This window comes from Monodelphis domestica, chromosome 3 (assembly GCF_027887165.1).
Source record: "Monodelphis domestica isolate mMonDom1 chromosome 3, mMonDom1.pri, whole genome shotgun sequence".
NCBI classification, from domain to species: domain Eukaryota; kingdom Metazoa; phylum Chordata; class Mammalia; order Didelphimorphia; family Didelphidae; genus Monodelphis; species Monodelphis domestica.
The window spans coordinates 82729630-82743638 of NC_077229.1; the positions used below are offsets into that span (position 1 = coordinate 82729630).

At 39.4% G+C, this 14009-nt stretch overlaps 1 protein-coding gene across 1 annotated transcript; it reads right to left on the reverse strand.

Moving 5' to 3' along the window:
• Positions 1-12850: 12850 nt before the first annotated feature.
• Positions 12851-13792, reverse strand: LOC100014181 (olfactory receptor 1361). Its single transcript, XM_001368470.2, has one exon. The coding sequence runs from the start codon at positions 13790-13792 to the stop codon at positions 12851-12853; it is 942 nt and encodes a 313-aa protein (XP_001368507.2).
• Positions 13793-14009: the final 217 nt, after the last annotated feature.

The following is a 14009-nucleotide window of genomic DNA, read 5'->3' on the forward strand; positions in this document are numbered from 1 at the left end:
CCTATGGCCTCAGATGACTATGAAATTATGTAAAGTCTGGGTACTAAACAAGTTGAACTAGACAACCTAATGTTAGGATCCAAATCTGAAATCAACAGTGTCCCTGAGACTTTGTTAGGGGAGACTCAATATGACTTTGAAAAGATGCACCTCACTTAAAGTAGAGCATACACAAAGGAGTGGTGGAATATCCTGGTACGTTCAGACAGCTTATTAATATGAGGAAGCCAAGGAGCAAAATGGGGGGAATGTGATGGATAACATTTGGATAGCTTGTTGACTTGACATGACAGGATTTCATAGTTATAAGGAATCTGAGGCCACCTAGAATCATTTGCATTTGAGCAGAATCTCCCTCTATAGTATTCTCAGAAACAAACATGCTATCTCCTCTTAAAGACCTCCAGAGAGCGTATCTTAGGGAAGCAACTACATTGCACTTTCTTCTAGCTCTTATAACTCATTGGTGTTCAGTGAAATAGCATGAGAGACTTTGTAAATGCTTTACTAAAACCCGAGTACATCAGGTCTGTGACAGTCATAGGTAGGTGGGACAGTGGACAGAATGCTAGTTTCAGAGTCTAGAAGACCTGAGTTCTGCTTGTAGACACTAGTAGCTGGGTGACGTTGGGTGAGTCACCCAACTCCTGCTGACTTAGTTTCCTCAAATGTAAATATGAATAATACCAGTAACTACTGTGGTAGAGACATGAAGAGACAGAGGTTTTGCAGGACAAGCCAAGATGCAAGAACCAAGGCTGGGGACCTGTCTGTCAATCAAGAAGAAAGTTCCAAATGAAATGTTCCCAGGAGAGGCAGTTGGGATCCTGACTGGAGGAGAGGAATTGAGACCTTGGATTCTCTCTCTCTGGGGGGTTACTCAACTGAGGGGACCTTGGCTTTGGGCTATCTGACCAAAGGAGGAACTGATTCTGTCTCTCTCTCTGGGGTAGACTGACCAAGAAAGGAAACTTTGGCTCTCTGAGGTTTTTTTTTTTTTGGCTGGAAGGGGAAGAAGCGGAGAACCAATATTATTAGTTTCTGTCCCAGGTTGAAGGACCCTTGAAGGGGGCCTCTGAAATTAGGCTGAGAGACCTTGGTTGTTTTGTGGAGAAGAAAAGAAGAAAGAAGATTTTAAGCAGTTGTCCTCCATCTCTCTGACTATCCTAGTGTCACAGTTGTGACTGGACTGATTTCCCAAACCCTGAAATTCTCCTTATAGTTTAGGGAAACCCTCATCCCTCTTTCCTTAGTTTTCTATCCTGTTGTTTCCCAATAAACCCTTTACCTGCAAACGAAAACAAGAGTATCTTCATAGTCCACTCAGGGGGGGCGGGGCTAAGCCCCAAGCTTAAAGAAGAAACTGGGAGGGAGAGGCTGGCAGAAGGGAAGGGGGTGAGAGAGTGTGTGGGATCTGTGGGTGGGGGAGGAGGAGGTTAGGAAATATATTGATCTGCTAGTCATAAGTAGAGATCAGTAGGCAAACTCCAGAGCATTTCCCTGTGACAGCATCCCTCTATCTCTGAAGTAGTACCTCTATCTCTCATCTACCTCCATTGTAACTAGGTACCCTCAAGTGTCCCCAGACTAGTAGCAGCTCTCTATCCTGTCAGAGTACATCAACAAGAAATAGTATCACACAGATTATCTATTCTATTACACTACCTCTCAGATAGGTTTGAATGAAATAATAAAAGTGTTTAGCACAGTGCCGGGTACATGGAAAGCATTATATAAATACTAGATATTATTATTATCATCTACAAACTTAGTAATCCTAGAAAAATGAAATATTTAGCTTGATATGTGATGTTCTTCATGATGTTTGGCTGACTCTTGATTATCACTGTTTCCCTTTGTAAATCATCATCAACCATCTCTTTAACTATGCCTTCAAGTCTTTGTCCAGAAATCATAGTCAAGGTCAACATCATATAGTGTTTGGAATTTTTCCTCTTCGTTTATTTGGCAAGCACAACAACCTTGCTTTGGAAGCTCTCCTTTTCCCCCACAATCTAGCAAAAATCAAAGCCAGTGGCTTAGTGGTCAGATCCTCTAGGACGTTTGGTGACCAGGGTTGTAAATTCATCTAGAACTAATCTCTAGAATTCATTGTGGGAAGCTGGGTGCTCCTCCTCATCCTCCACTTTATGTGACTTTCAACTTCTTCATAAAGATGCCTGTTCTAAACTTCTGAATCTACTCCTTGTCTAAAAGTCATGTAATGTGGCAGAGAAAACAAAATAATACAAATTCTTTCTCTGTTGTCCCCTATGTTTGGAATAATCTTCTGCTTCATTATCTGCGCCTCCTGGCTTCTCTGGCTCCCTTTAAGTCCCAATTAAAATCCTGTCTTCTACAGGAAGCCTTTCCTTAACCCTCTTAATTCTAATGGCTTCCTTTTCTTGAACATTTTTAATTTATCTTGAACAGGTATACATATTTTTTTCATTTGTACATAGTTGCTTACGTGTTGTCTCTCCCATTAAATTTTAAGCTCTTTGAGGGCAGAGACTTTTTGCTTCTTTTTATATCCCCAGTGCTTAGTATAGTGCACCTGGCACACAGTGGAAGTGTAATGACTACTTATTGATTGACTCAAAATCATTCATTTTCATCATTCCAGCCCCTTGATTAGATTGATAGCCCCCTTCTAGCCATCCTTTAGTCTTTCTCTCTTTCCTAAAAGTCTTTTTAAAAAGTTTTTTGCTCTTGTATTAGACATCACTGCATTCAACTCTAAAGTCTGGTGCACTGGAAAAAATCTTATGGGTTTGGGACATGCATTATGTCCTTGTTTCTCTCTTCTAAGCAGACCTTTTCAAAACTGAGGTGATGAGTACTTTTCTTTTGGACCTTTTTTTGTTCTCTTTACACACCTACCTCTTCTCTTTCTCATTAGAATTGCTTATATCTCAAGAATTTCATTCTTCAGAGCTTCTCATTTGTCTTTCTCTTTAGCATTTTAGGACATAGGCGGATCCCAAATCACTTGCTTTCTTAACCTTTTGAAATCTCCCCTCTCAAGATTCTTCAGACAATGCCACCATTTGTGTCCCTCATTACAAATTTTATGTTGTTTAGGTCACATCCTCTCAAGGTTCCTATCACTTTGATCTCAGTAATCAGTAATTTTTTTTGGGAAAAATCAGTTTCAGAACTGTAACTCCCTCCCCTTATGATCTCCTCTACATTTTGAGAAAATGATTACTGTCCCAGCAGATAAAAATACGCATCAACTGTTGTGCTTTGGGTAAAAAAAAAGGGTGTTCTTTGTTTGAGCACATGTCTCAGCACCACCATCTCATACCCATTCACCGGACATGTTTAGTTTCCTCAACTTTTCTTTTCTTCTGGAGAAGTGACCTAACTTATTCAACTACAACATTTTTGCTACTCTTTCTCTTTCCACTGATCCTCAATTAAGTCAAGGTAAATCAAGACAAGCATTTATTGTTGACCCTGACAGGCACTATAATATGTGTGGGACATTAAAAAATATCCCTTTCCTCAAGGCTATCACAGTCCCTTAGGTGCAGGGAGATAACATGTAAGTAATTATGTTCAAACAAGATATATACAGGAGAAGTAAAAGACAACCTCAGAAAGAAAGCAGTATGATTGAGGAGGAAGAGGAAAAGCTTCTTGCTGAAGGTGCGAATTACTGGAGACTTGAAGGAAGTTGAGAAATCTAGGTGAAAATTAACATAGAGCTCTAGACATAGGGGACAACACGCAAAAACTTTCAGATTCTAAAGATAGTGTATTATGGGAAGAACAGCATGGAAACCATAGTACCTAATTGGAAGGTAATGAAACATAAGAAGACTAAAAAGTTAGGATGGAATCAAATTTTGAAGGGCTTTAAAAACCAAAAAGAATACCTCCTACTTGGGAGATGGAGTGTCTTGTGTGAGGTACAAGAAAGAGGCTAGTGTATTTTATCAAGGAGTATATGGGGGCTGGGGGTAAAAGGTGCATGTTGTGGAAGAGGCATGAAGGAAGAGAAAATTTCACGCATGGAAGACAAAGTAAAGGACCTCAGCTGTCAATCAAAAAAGAACATTCCAAATAGAATGTTCCCAGGAAAGAGAGTTGGAGACTCAAGCCAGGCTGAAGGGGGAAGAAGCTCTGAACTGATGCCCTGTTAGCTTCTGTCCTAGGCTGAAGGACCCTTGGGGGGTTTCTGGAGCCTGGTTGAGAAGAAACTAACTTTTGTTGGTGACTTAGAGTATGAAGAACTGATTGTATATTTGAGATTTGAGTTTGAAGGAAGAAGAAAGAAGATTAAACAATTGTCCTCCCATGTCCCTGACAGACTTTTGTGTCACAGTTGTGACAGGACTGACATTTTCCAATATCCTCCTAACCCTCATTATAGACTAGGGACAACCTTATCCCTCTCACCTCAATTTCCAACCTTGTCCTGTTTTTCCTAATAAACCTCCTTACCTGAGAAAGAGGGAAAAAGTATCTTCTCTAAACATCACAGTTGACCTTTGATAGAAAGGTGGCTGACTAACAGGGGGGAGGGGAAGGGAGGCAGGAGGGCATGGGTGGAAAACTGGGAGGTGAAGAGTGGAGGGTAGGAAGTACCTTGATCTATTAGCCATCAGTAGTGATCAATAGGCAACCCCAGAGTATCCCCTCCAGTAGTATCTCTCTATCTCTCAGAAGTATCTCTATCTCCATTATAATTAGGCACCCTGAGGTTTCCCCTAGTATCTCTCTAGTCAAGGCAGAGTATCCCACTTATTACAACTAGAAATATCTTCAGACTATCTCCTCAGTATCTACTTCTATTACAAAGTCCAGAAGACTGGAAAGGTAGGAGGGAGTCAAGTTATGAAGGGCTTTGAATGTCAAAAAAAGGATCTTACATCTGATCCTGGAAGTGATAGGGAGCCACTGGTGCTTATTAGGAGTACTTGGGTGTGTTAAGTTAAATTTGCACTTTAAGTAGATCAGATTGATATTTGAGTGGAGGATGAACAGTAATGGGGAGAAATTTGAGGCTGAAGAACCAAATTAGGCTATTTTAATAGTTGAGGAATGAGGTGATAATGATTATATTATAGTGGTAACAGCAGTGTGAGAGTTAAGAAGGGGGCAAATCAGAGATATTATGAAAGTGGAATAAGTAAAACATGGCAACAGATTGGATATGGGGAGGTGAGAAAGAGTTAAAGTTGAGGATAATATCTAGATTGTGAACCTGGGTGCCTAGGAGTATAGTGGTGCACTGTACAGTAATAAGAAAATTAGGTTTGGGAAAAAGTTGATGATTTCAGTTTTGAATGTTGAATTTAAGATGTCAAAAAGGCATATCATCTAATTGCCAGAAAGAGATGTGAGACTGAAGGTCATGAGAGATGTTAGGAGTCACCCAGTAAATCTGATAATCAAAAACAGAGAGATGATAATTGAATCTATGGGAGCTGATGAGATTGCCATGTGAAATAGTATAGAAAAAGAAGAGAAAGAACACTTAGGATAGATTCCCTGGTAATGCATGTGATCTGAATGAAGATGCAGCAAAACAGACAGAGAGACCGAGGAGTAGCAGTCAGAGAGGCAAGAGAGGAACTAGGGGAGGTTTGGGTCACAAAAACCTAAAGAGAGGAGAATATCAAGAAAACGACAATGATTGACAGTGTCATAGTTTATAGAAAGATCAAGAAGGATGATGATCGAGAAAACTTCAATAGAGTTGTCAATTAAGAGAGAATTGATCATCTTGGAGAAAACCGTTTCAGCTGAATGATGAGGTCAAGAGCTAGAGTGCAGAAAGTTAAGGTGAGAGTGAAAGAAGAGGAAGAGGAAGTATCCTTTGTGGAGAGCCTCTGCAAGGAGTGTAGCACAAAAAGGAGGAGAAACATGGAGCAATAGTTAGCTGGATGGATGGATGAAGTAAGGATTTTTGGAGGATGGGAGAGACAGTAGGTAATGGGGTAGCAGTCAGGAGACAGGGAAAGTTTGAAGATGTGAGAGAGTTGGAGGTAACAGAGGAGGCATCTGCTGGAGAAGATGGGCTAGAATGGAGTCACTTATGAATGTAGAGGGATGCATTGACAGAGAGGTAAAAGAGGAGATGATAGCAGAAGACATTGGGGAGATGTGAGATGAGGAGAATTAGAATAGAATTAGAAAATCTCATCCAATAGTCTCATTTGTTTCCATGAAGCCTGAAGCTAGTTTCTCAGCTCAGAGGTTTGGAGGAGGCAGAGCTGAGGGAGGTTTGAAAAGAAATGAAAAAGCTTGAAAAAGGCATTGAGTTAAGTGGGACAGTGACTTGATTCAATAGTTGTGAAAGGATTGCTTTGCCTCAATGAGAAACCAGTCAACATTATGTAAAACAAATGAATAGTAGGCCTATTCTACATGGTGTAGTGATTTTTTTCTAATTCCATTTGGGAGTCTTGAATAGGGTCAAAGGCAGAGGGTGGGGACATCATCCTAGGGAGAGATTTTGATGGGCCTGATCTTCCACAAGATAAGGTGGCAAAGGACTGAAGAGAAGAGATTATAGAACTGAGATCTTTAAGTCGAGATAGCCTGATAACTTATGAGACTAGAGAAGAAATTTTCTATCCAAGTTGGGGGAGATATCATCCAGCCTCTAAGAAGTGCTTCCCATCTGACATTCTGCTATACTGATTCAGCAAAATGTGTCACCCAGAAGTGGTCGGAAAGACACCGAGTTTTAATACAACTGTAGACACTTAGTAGCTGTGTAACCCTAGGAAAGTCACTTATAGTTTCTCTGCCTCAGCTTCTTCATCTGTAAAATGGGAATAATAATAGCACTTACCTCTCTGGGCTGCTTTGAGGATTAAATGAGATATTTTGTAAGTTATTTTGCATAATACTTGGCACATAGTATGTGCTTAGTGAATTCTTCCTTCCTTCTTTCTTTCCTTTCTCCCTTTCCTTATCTTGTATTCATTTTGTAGATGTTTATATGTGTGTATGTTGTCTCTTCAGTTAGGATGCAAACTCCTTGAGGACAGGGATCTTTTGATATTTGTCTTTGTATCTCCACCACATAGTAATTGCTTAATAAATTGATTCCAAGACCCTTCAAATGATAGTCAGTGATCTTTGTTCTGGGGTTCCTAGCCGGCTAGCTCTAATATCCTGCATTTTATACTCTAACATCATTTCTAATACAAGCATACCAGGATTATGCTAGAGTGTTTTGGACTCTGATATTACATCTCTTGTATTCCATGTTCCTTCTTAAATTTCAACATTTTATGTTTTAAGATCCTTTTCAGTCCTTTGCATCTTTAACATTTTGTGTTTTAAATTACGTAAGAAAAATCCTTACCTTCTGTCTCTTAATTGATACAGAAGAAAGATAAGGGCTAGGCAGTGGGGATTATTATACGCTGAGAAAGGTCATATATCTAGGAAGTATCTGAGGCCAAATTTGAACTCAGGACCTCCCTTCTCTAGGTCTAGGTCTGACACTCTAACTCCTGAGTCCCTGCTTTAAATTATTTTTGATATGGGATGTTTTTTATTTTATAGTATAAGATTTCTAGTACTTTGTCTAGTAATCTTTGTCCTTTCAAGTTCCAATATCGTGTCTTTTGTTCCTAGGGTCCCTCCAGCTCTGAATTTCTATTTTCTCAAGTTCCTTTTAGCCCAAGTTTCTATAAGATTCATTTATCGAATTACTTTGTATGAGATTTTCCCTTGAAGTGAACAGAAAGTGCCATCTGCAGAAGCACTTACTTGGGTATTTGGTCTGGTTCTTCAGTTCAAGCCCTGAGGAACCCAGCTCTGTTGCCTTTCTTATTCCCCCATTCACAGCTGAGATGTTCAAACCAGAGACTCATCCAAGATGTGGGTCCTTCCAGGAGAAGGAGAGCTTGAGACTTTGGCTGATATAGTGTGTATGAGAGCAGGCATCTTCTCCGTCCCATAGGAGGAGTGCAGGGGGTTATTGTTAGAGCTTTTACGAAGACTCTCTGGATCCTGAGTCACAATTCCCTGAGCCCCTTGTTAGAGATAAACATCAAATAATTGTCCATTCTTCACTCTAACCCTTTTGGACCAGGCTCACTTTGAATAGTAGTTGGTCTAAACCTTTCAAATTCTTTCTCACAACACAATGCTTCCAGGAATATGGAGGGCACCATGTGTTTCCTAGTTTCCTCCAAAGAAGGGACCTTAGATATTGACGCATAAAACATCACAGTTGGAAGGGATCTTAGAATGTAGAAGAGATGATACAACAGTGAGAGGGGCCTTCAGATAATGAATACATGTATTCCTGGTGTCAAATATTCTCTTATGACACATTCTTAGAGGATCTCAGATCTGGAACCAAAAGGAGCTCCTCATTAGGGGTCATCTTATCCTAAACCCTCATTCTATTTACTCATTTATTTATTTATCCATTCATTCATTCATTTGTTCATTTTTATTCATTTATTTTTTTATCTATCTATTTATAGTAATAAAGGAATACTGGGGTTTCTATTGATTATTTATTATTTATTGTGGAAGAGAATATACATGCATGCAAAGGACATCATCTGTCAATCAAAAGGTAACATTCCATTTGGAATGTTACCAGGAAAACCTGTTGAAGCTAACCCCACAGATGAACTGAACTGGACTCTCTTAGCTTCTGAGAGTGAAGGGAAGAAGAGGTTTTTGTGTGGCTGAGAGACCCTTGTGGCTTCTGGAGGTGGCAGAGTGGCTTTTGAACTAACTTTTGGTTAGTGTGGCTGATGGTGGTGGCCGAACCTGAAGAACTAATTGTATATCTGAGATTTTAGTTTGAAGAAGAAGAAAGAAGAAAAATATTTTGTCCTCTTATCTCTCTCTGACTGTCCCTGATATTGACTGATTGCCATATTCCCAGTACCCACTTAACTCCTTGTATAGATTAGGAAAACCCCCATCCCTCTTACCTCATCCTCTATCCTTGTCCTGTCTTCCCCAATAAACCTCTTTACTTGGGAAAGAGAGAAAGAGTATCTCCTCTAAACCTCACAGTTTGCCTTGAGTTACATTGAAGGTGACTTACTAAGAGGGGGGAGGGGAAGGGATGCAGGAGGGAGAGGGTGGAAAAAGGGTGGCATTTGAGAGAGGAGGGTAGGCGAAATCTTGATCTATTAGCCATCTCGTAATAATCAATAGAAACTTTAGTATCCCTTCATTACACTATCTATCTAATGTATTTAGAATCTTTTTCCATGGTTACAAGATTCCCGTTCTTTCCCTCCCCTTTTTCCTTCTCCCTCTTGGAGGTGACCAGTAATTCCACTGAAACCCTCATTTTATATATGAGAAAACTTAGGAACACACCGGTTAAGAGTCTTTCCCAATCTCACACAGCTACTAAGCAACAGAGGTAATATTCAAACCCAGGTCCTCTTACCCCCAATTCAGTGATGTTAGAATTTTTATTGGAGTTCAAAGAAAGTGATGATACCACTAGTGAATATCCTTCTTCCTTAGGTCTCAACAATCTCAGTGCCATGGATTTTTGGGGGTTGCTGTCCCTCCATCTTGCTGCCCCTCCTTGAATTCCTTTTATTATCCTTGCAGCATTGATTTCCTTGCAGTTCATTCCTTTTGCAGTCCTCAGAAGTTGTGTACCCTGCTATGAAATTTTTAAACTTCCTCATCTGATATTCCAGTGATCCATGGTTCTTGTCCTTCTTGCCCCAGAAATTGGCAATAGTTCCCTTTTCCAGGGAATTATACTCTCTTCGTTTCTAGAATACTTGGCAGGCTGTACTACAGGTCAAAATAAAGATCTTGCCATTTGGTGCCCCCTTTTTTGTTTTGCAGGTCCTCTGATCCCTAGCCACATAAACAATTCTATCAGGGGCTATTGAACCATTATTCCTTTGCGTCTCTCACATGACTCTCTCTCTATTTCCATTTTGCAATATGCTGACTTACAAGTGTCAAGTGCTTTTTTCTTCAAAACCCATATCATGTACCTTAAACGTATGTATGTAGCACCTCACATGTGTATCATTATAATCAATAAGTAGAACAATAACAATAACAGAAATAACCATTTATATAATGGCTATTATTATGTGTCAGATTCCATATTAAGTGCTTTACAAATAGTATCACATTTGATCCTCACAACAATTCTAAGACGTAGGTATTATTATTATCTTATTTTTATAGTTGGGGAAACTGAGGTAAACAGAGGTTAAGTGACTTTCGAAGGCATACAGAGTCAGTAAGTGTATGAGGATCAATATGAATTGAGGTCTTCCTGATTTCAGACCCAGAACTCTGTCTGCTGAGTAGTTACTTATCTGCCTACAGCAAATTTGTTTTTGGTGTTCAGTTGTTTCAGGTGTGTCCAATTCTCTTTGACCCCACTTGAGGTTTTCTTGGCAAAGATACAGGACCACTTTGCAATATTATAGATGAAGAAACTGAGGCAAACAGGGTTAAATGACTTGCCCAGAATCACATAACTAGTTAGCATCTGAAGTCAGAATTGAACTCTTGATGATGTCTTCTTGGTCTCAGCCCAGCACTCTACCAAGCACCTAGCTCCCTCCTATAGCAGAAAAATATTATAATTTCTCTCTGTTGTTTTTTCTTCATGTACCCCAAATTCCACTGAGGTCATTAGATAACCGTACTCTTTTAACTTGGTGTTATCTTCCAAAATTTATGGAAAAATCAGGGGAAAGCCATTTATTCCCTTGTCCTAACTGTCACAGCTCCCTTCATCACATGCATTACTCCTGAAAAATGAGCGAGAGATTTAGATTTCCTGCAAGGTATAGAATTTCATTGATGGAGGGGACCTGATAACTAAAAGAAAAAATTTGTGAAGGTGGAAAGGAATTCAGTTCATAGAAAATTAGAGTATGAAGAGATCCTTATATATATCCTCAGATTTGGAAAATAATAAAGAAGTTCTAATCTGGAAGGAGCTTTAGAACAAAGAACATAGAATGAACATATATCATTAGATGCCAGAATAAATAAAGATAACTTGAACAAGCTCCTTAAGTTGATATATACCCTGCAGCCCTGACAGCTTCCTCTTATGATAGTCTCCTGGGTCATGAAGAGCCACATTCAATCCTAGATGCCTTGACCCCAACGAGAGTGTTAGACTTCTTTTTCTCTGGTTCTGCTCTTTCTCCCAGAGAAATTCCAGGGCAATATTAAAAACAAGCTTAGTTAAGGCTCCTGTCTAGTATTTTGTCATATGTGCACAAAAGGATCATCTTTTGAAGAGCTATTCAGTGTACAATATTGATATTTAGTTCAGGATAGTATTTTTACCCTTTATCACAGAAACTATGAAAGATATAATGACCTCAGTACATGAACTAATGGGAAAACATAAAATATACTAAATATCTAATTTCATTCATTATATCCCCCCTCCCCCCACCCCCAAAGCTGTTATATACACATACATATAGAATGGGAAATAGTAGACTGGGGACAAATCCCTTGTCCAATTCTGAGTTACTCTCACCATTTGTTTCCTCCTCTACTACTCATGTGCTGCTGAATATTACTGGAAGAAGCCACCACCTTAGTGCAGGCCAGTCATAACAAAATGTTGGCCTACCAGATAACCACCAGAATTTTGGTCTCCTGATTCTAATTTCTTACCTTTCAAATCTATTATGCATGGTTATCTTAAAAGCCAGATCTTACCATATGACTCTTTTGTTCAATAAGTTCTACTAACTTCCTGTTACCTTTAGGATAAAATATGTACCCCTCCATTTGGCTTTTAAAGTCTTTTGCAAAATGGCTCCAATGTACCTTTCTGGATTTATTATACATTATTTCCTTTCAGTCACTTTCTAATACACCCAAACTGACCTTTGTGCTGTCCTTTGTATATCCCTTTCCACCTCCTATCTCTTTATTGGCACAGGTTGAGTTATGAGACACAGATTGTTCTTCATTCTTTGAATGCACTAAAACTCTTTAGAATGGTTGATCCAATTTACAGACCTACCAATAAGCTAGTTGTGTACCTTTCTTTCCATAGCATTTCCAACATTGATTATTCACATATTTGTTGTTATTTTCAATTGGTTAGGTATGAGGTGAACCTTCAGATTTGTTCTGATTTTCAATTCATTTCCTATTTGTGACATAGAACAATCTTCTATATGGTTGATTATAATTTGCAGCCTTTTTTAAAAGAACTGTTTCTTTAAAGATTCTCTTATTGAACAGCATCTATTTTGTTTTCAGGTCTTTGTTCTCATAGAGATGCAGTTTATAATATTTTGTTGAAAATGAAACTTTTTCTCCACCTTCAGTGACCTCCTTGAAGTATATGCCTAGATTTGGAAAATATGAGTGAAAGGATGTTTTATTTATTTTATTTCTATAATTTTGAATTGTTTCCCAGAATGCTCAAACTAATTCCTAGATTCAGCAGTAAGTCTTGAATGCTTATTTACTTCTATCCTTAGACACTTAGTTATGTGTACCTGGGAAAGTCACTTTACCTCTGTTTGCCTTAATTCACTGGAGAAGGAAATGGCAAACCACTTTAGTATCTTTGTCAAGAAAATGGCAAATCGCGCCACAGACACAAACAAAACAACCAAATAGCAACAAGATGTACCACTTGAGTAAATGTCCCTTCATCTTGTAAATAAAGAACCTGAAGAGGAGGTTAGCTTGGGGTTATACATTTAGGAAGTGGTAGAAAAACTATAACCGTGCAGTCTGACAACTGGCTCCATGCTCTATCCATCACATTGCACAACTTCCTGGGCAGGTTAAGAGGTGAACAGATTGAATATTCCATTAGAGAAAACTCATTGAAATCTTTTTCTTATGGCAGTGAAAGTGTAGTGTGAGAAAGTCACAAAGAGAAACCTGGTTTCCTCAGGAGAAGCATCTTCAGGGCTCCTTTTATGTCATTGTTCCGCAGGCTATAGATGAAAGGGTTCAGCATGGGGGTGACTGCGGTGTACATCACAGCTGATGCTATGTCCTGTTGCACTGTGTGGGTGGATGTGGGATTGAAGTACACTGTAATGATTGTTCCATAGAAGAGACAGACCACAGTGAGGTGGGAGCCACAGGTGGAGAAGGCTTTCCATTTCCCGTAAGCTGATGGTATCTTCAGGACAGCTACAAAAATGTGAAAGTAGGAGATCAGAATGCCCATGAATGGGATTATAGCTATCAGGCCTCCCATTGTATAGATCACCAAGTCATTGATGAAGGTATCTGAGCAGGCGATCCTTATTACCACACCAAGGTCACAGAAGAAATGGGGGATTTCTTTGTGGCCACAAAATGAGAGTTGAGTTAGCAGGACAGTATGTGTCAGGGCATTGGCACAAGCCCAATACCAGCACACTGCCACCAGAAGGACACAGAGCCTTGGGGTCATGATCATGGTATAATGTAGTGGGGCACAGATAGCCATATAGCGGTCATAGGCCATGGAGCCAAGGAGGATGCTATCTAATCCTGCAAACCAACTGAAGAAGAAGGCTTGTGCCAGGCAGCTAATGTAAAGAATTTCTTTGTTTCCAGATATATAATTAACCAGCATCTTGGGGATGGTGGTGGTGGTGAAGCAGATGTCACCCAGAGACAAGTTGCTAAGGAAGAAGTACATGGGAGTATGAAGGCGAGAGTCGATTCTAATGGCTAGAATGATGAGTAGGTTCCCCAGCACTGTGGTCAGATACATAAGCATAAAGAGGAAGAACAGAAGCCTCTCCTGCTCTGGCTTGCTTGAAAGGCCCAGAAGGATGAACTCAGAGACTTCTGACTGATTTTTCTGTTCCATGGTCCTGTTGGTAAACACATGTGGAAAAAGAGACAAAATATGAATTTTAGAAAGTCCATTCAAAGTTTATTTGAATGGTTTTTACAAGAATAAAATTAGTAAATCCAGAATTGGTTGAGACTTAGGATATGGGAAAAAAAATTATCACAGCTAATCATCTGAAGTAAAAAATTTACAGGTGTGAAGATTGGATTTAGCTACCTCCTGATTGTAACAA

Bases quoted from the DNA above. Each gene is read 5' to 3' on its own strand.
- LOC100014181 (XM_001368470.2), bottom strand. From the start codon at position 13,792: ATGGAACAGAAAAATCAGTCAGAAGTCTCTGAGTTCATCCTTCTGGGC.